The 5157-nt window shown below is 32.6% G+C and overlaps 1 protein-coding gene across 1 annotated transcript; it reads right to left on the minus strand.

Annotated features, from left to right (window-relative positions):
- Nucleotides 1–885: 885 nt before the first annotated feature.
- Nucleotides 886–4199, minus strand: LOC132046270 (transcription factor bHLH112-like). Its single transcript, XM_059436856.1, has 7 exons — nucleotides 3644–4199; nucleotides 2733–3342; nucleotides 2291–2413; nucleotides 2091–2156; nucleotides 1933–1998; nucleotides 1781–1831; nucleotides 886–1459 (listed from the first exon to the last, which is right to left on the minus strand). Exons 1-7 carry the CDS (start codon nucleotides 3937–3939, stop codon nucleotides 1310–1312), a joined length of 1362 nt encoding a protein of 453 aa, XP_059292839.1. The 5' UTR covers nucleotides 3940–4199; the 3' UTR covers nucleotides 886–1309.
- Nucleotides 4200–5157: the final 958 nt, after the last annotated feature.

Genomic DNA, 5157 nt, shown 5'->3' on the forward strand with positions numbered 1-5157 from the left:
GAATATGTCTAAATTCTATACTATGATAGCCCTGCACGTTCAAATTGAAAATCTTTCAGTAGGACCAACTAAATCGTTACAGATCAATAGCCAAAGGATGGATCAGTACACAATTTCATCAAGTACATCTTTCTTAATTATTGACGGAGAGGTAAAAGAAGAAAGGGATACTGCGATGCTTGGGGTTTAATCCCTCCAGCACAGCTATGAGCGAAAGAGAACTCATCAAGTGAGCTAGCCCACAACCGCGATGCCTAAAATATGTGTTCAGCATATCGAGACAAGACTTTAAAGCTAAACCTAATCTAGCTAAAAGAAAAGGATAGCATTAATGCACCAAACAATTATAGTAAAAAATAGATTAAATTAATAAAACTTTCCATATTTTAGGGTAGTTCAAGTAGGGGTTTTTAGTTGGTGTAGGCCAGAGTTTTGGGCATAGGGGGTGGGTGGGTTGTGTAGATATGGCCGCCAAGACAATTTGATTCGCATAAAAATGGTTTAAAATGGTTATAAATAGTGCTTACGGCCGACCCGACCCACTAGCCAAGAATTCTCAGAAATTAAACATAAAAGTATCATCAGTGGGACTCCCTTCTGACTTCCACTACACACATTCCTAATTTCTAAACAAATTATAAGCTATGCATTTTCTTTAAAATCCCAAGACATTTCTGTATTTCTCATCATTTTTATTTTTTTTAATGTTTTTAAAATCGTAGTGTTCGAATCAGCTTGTTGTATTTTTGCCTTCATTTAGTTTTGAACCTGATACTTCATGATTCTCTTCCCACTTTGACCCTTAAGCTAGTTAAATCTATTTATCTTAATTCGCATATAAAGAAGAATAAAAAACAACAAAAAGAAAAAAGAGAGAAGTCATGATAACTCATAACCTGCTTAATATAAATATAGAAACAGGAACAAAAAGTTCCTTATGATGTGCTAAATTCAGCTCAACCAACACCAACAACAACGTACACAAAACATAAACACAAATGTTAAATAAACTAACCTAAAAACTCATCAGCTAAATTTAGCACCTGTTCCTGTTCCTAATCCCAAATTATTAGTAATTAATGTTATTACAGCTCTACATTAATTATCCAATCCTCTATAATCATGTACTTAGCCTATCTAACACATCATTCTGCCTGTAGATGGACCAGTATTGGCTGTCTTCTTTTGGATAGTACTCACTTTCCCTTTTTCCCTTTTCTCTTGCTGTTTTTTCTTCTCTTTTTTTCCTTCTCTTTAACAAATTGGCTAAAAATCACCTCTCCAGCTTCTGCTAATTGATTATATGTCTCTATCTGAATGTACCCGAGAAATTTGGAGTCCAAAAATCTGTAGTAGTTTCAGTTGCTACAGGGAAAGTACTCGATATTGGTACAAGGCACAACCCTCGGCTCCTCATATCTTGTTTTGATCCTTCTTGATCCGTAACCTTATCAACAGTCTGCAAATAATAAATATATTTAGAGCTTAATTTTTATATACCTACAGTAAAAAATTAATTTCGCAGTATCAAGTCACCTAAAAATAACTATAAACTTGACACTACTGACCTGAAAAATAAGGTAAATTACTTGCTATACTAAATTAAACTTTTCCCATAGTATAAAAGTTCTTTGTAAGGTCACTATATATAAGTTTCCTTGTATTAAGTATCATTAATTTCATCGCTCATTAAGTTTTTTTTTTTTTTTGGTTTAAAAAAAAAAAAAAAAAGATAGTGCACTTCATTTAATAATTAAGTAGGAGTTTGTAGATCTTTTACCTGTTGGTGTTGAGGGGTTGATCCATTTTTCAAATAAGGAGTACTAAGAAGCTGAAATCAAATAAAACAAACATGTAAGTTACGTTTGAATTTCTTGATTAATTCATTAAAGAAACTTGTGTTAATTTGAGTAATGAAGGTAATTAACGTACATTGACTTGATCATGGAGAAACTTGATGTACTCAATAGCTTCATGTAGAACTGAAGCAGTATCAGTCTGAAACATCAAAGGAATTAAAATTTAGAAGAATTAATAAAAATGATGATAGTTAAACTGCAAGTGCGCTGCGAAAAAATCCAAATATTTACCTTTCCGAAAGGTGAGACCAATTGCTGGAGAGCTGTAATCCGGTCCCCCAATTTCTCTTTTCTGACCTGATGATAACAAAAAGCTGAAAATTCTCATCCATTTCTTTGGACAAAGCAATCATTTTACTTACCAAAAGAAAAAGCTTAAAAGCTTCCTCCTTTAGTCTAAAGTTGGAATAGATAAAAGATATGTCCTTTACCTTAAAAGTTGGCAATGGTGATGGTGTCTCTATTCTTGCCTTCTTCAATGTTGGTTCATTGTTTCCACTTTTCTTAGCCTGTGATGAGCTCGACCTCGACTCTCTTAATTCTTCAACATTAGACTGAAGTATTTGTTCAACAAATAATTAATCATTTAATCCCAAAGATATAAAACCCTAGCAACAACATGTCCAACTATCATGTATCAAGTTTAAGTTCTATGTACTGATTGTGAATTAAATTACATAATTAGTCTAATAGAACATGTTGTAGCAAGTTAGCTACTAGTATTATCAGTTTACCAATTAATATTGTTTATGATAGAAATTTACCTGATTGAGTGTAAACATGTTTTAGACCATCAGTGCATAGAACTTAAACTTCAAGTAAATATGGACTATCACAAGTTAAACTATATTAATGGCGCAAAAAAATATTTACCTTGGCAGTAACGTTAGGAACACTGGATTTTCTGTTAAATGTTGGAGACTGCAGCAATTGTTGATGCATCGAAGGCAAAAGATTTCCACGCATATTGTTTAAGCACGTGGCTGATGATGTATTGTAGAGAGATGGAGCATTAGAGTAGGGAAAATTATTCGAAGGTGTTTGTTTCGGTAAAGCTGACGAAGGCCTCAACAAGGAAGGAAATTTAGGCAAAGAAGGTGAAAAGTCATTCAAATCCGGCCTATAGTTTAAGGATGATGATGGGAAATTCATTGGCTGCTGGTTATTATTAATAAAGAAAGATTGTTGTAATTGTGGTTGTTGTTGAGGATGAGAAGGAGGAGGAGGATCATTATCAAATAAAGTTTGAAGTACTGAAGGATAACTAGAAAATGAAGAGCTCATTGGAAAAGTTGAAGAAATCACAGTGGATTGATCAGTGTTAGTTGAGCTAGTGATTGGATGATTCATGCCTAAAGTGAAATCTTGTTTAAATGAGTTGCTTGAACAATCAACCCCAGTTTCTTGCTGGTAATTCAGGCTTGAATTATTAAGGTCTTCTTGTAGTATTGAAGGATAGCTATCAGCCCTCTCATTTCCATGGCTGCATAATTTCAAGAAAAGGAAAAAAGTTACAAACTTTTATCAATAGAAACAACAAAATTGACTTCTTTTAGGTTTTACAGAGAAACAGTTTTTTCCATAGAAACGAAAGAATAACACGTATGAGAGAAAATATCTCCTTTATTCCCTTTTTTTCTCAATCTCACAAATTGCACCTTCAGTTGTAAACAAATTGGGGTCGGCTGTATAAATTCTTCCTAATTCACTCCGTTTAGGCTCATCTCAGACAAATATTATACAAGATAAGCCTACTAGGAGGGCAAAATGAAAAAATTGCTTACATCAAGGTATGATTCCAATCAGGAGTTGGAGATGAAGTTGATGAAGAAAGGCCAATACCCAACATGTGTAGAGTGGAGTCATGTTTGGGTAATTCTTGAAGAACAACAGATTCATCGGAATTACCAGATTCGTCATTAGACCTACATGAGGATTTCATATTCAACAAGTCATTTGACCATGCAAAGTTGGAGTTTCCTATTGGAACTGAAGATGCACATAGTGATGAACCAATTATACTTCTACTTGAATTCCACCAGTTTCCTCCACAAACACCAGCTTGAAATTCATCAGCCATATCCACTTTAGTTTGTTTTGTCCAGTAGTAAAACTATAGTTCTTGTTCTTGTTTCAACTTGAGAAGCTTGAGTAGTATAGTACTTGTTTTTCTGGTATGACATGAAACTGAATTTATGAACTGAGAGTTGTATTTATATACACATATATATATAGGTATATAAACAGTATATAGGGGGTGGGGTGGAGTTGAGGGGTGCGTGGGAAGAGAAACTACAGGAATCAGGTTGACATTGTAAAAAAAGAGAAGATGATTAGACAAAGAAAAGGAGAGAGGGGCATATTAAAATATGACAACAAAAGATAAAGGAATTTTGGATCGAATTGTCTTACTATTATTTTATTTTGCTACTTTACATATTACTAGCTCCTACTTTTAATATTTTTATTAAAGAAAGTTTTCTGGGGTCGTCTTGTAATAATTATTATAGAAAGAATTGTTATTTTTCCATGGAATATGGTTGCTTATTAATAAAGGGTGAGATTAATAGGAAATGATGGTGAAGTTTGATTGGCTGACACGTCACATTTTAGGGAGGAATAATGTAGCTTTTAGTCTTGTTAAAATTCTACGGCTGAAATTTTTTATACTTAGCGAACCGGAATTTCAGGACCATTTCCTTCATTTTCAAGGTTCACTATGATTGTGATGTCTTTCTATCACAGGCGGATGGAGCGCGGTAACTAAGGGTTCAATTGAACCCGAAACCTTTGATGCGTGATATAAATTTATGTGTAAAATCTTATTAAAATTACAATAAATAGTAGTAGATATGAACTCATAACTTTAGAAATATAATGATTCAATGTAAAAATTTAAAAGATTTAACCCTTAAAATTTAAATCCTAGATCTGTCTCTGTTTTCTATCTTTTTCTTTTCTTTTTGTTTCCTCTTTTTCTTTTCTTTTCTTTTGAGAGGGGTGGGGAGGGGCTTTTATGTTTTTCTCTTCTTCCTTAATTATTTTTTAATTTAGCTTATAAAGTAAAATATTTTACATTATCAATATATATACTTATTAAAATAATTATTTACTTTTTGTTTCTTCCATCATCATATCATATTTTGTTACGAATAATTGCATATTATAATAGGTATTTAATTTGATGTATAATACAAATTGGCAATGCACCAAAATTAAACTCAAATTTCATTAACAGGATTAGTGATGAATAATTGAAGAAGAGATGATAAAAGATGAGAAAATTTGTATTTTTAAC

This window comes from Lycium ferocissimum, chromosome 2 (genome assembly GCF_029784015.1).
Source record: "Lycium ferocissimum isolate CSIRO_LF1 chromosome 2, AGI_CSIRO_Lferr_CH_V1, whole genome shotgun sequence".
In the NCBI taxonomy this organism is placed as follows: Eukaryota; Viridiplantae; Streptophyta; class Magnoliopsida; order Solanales; family Solanaceae; genus Lycium; species Lycium ferocissimum.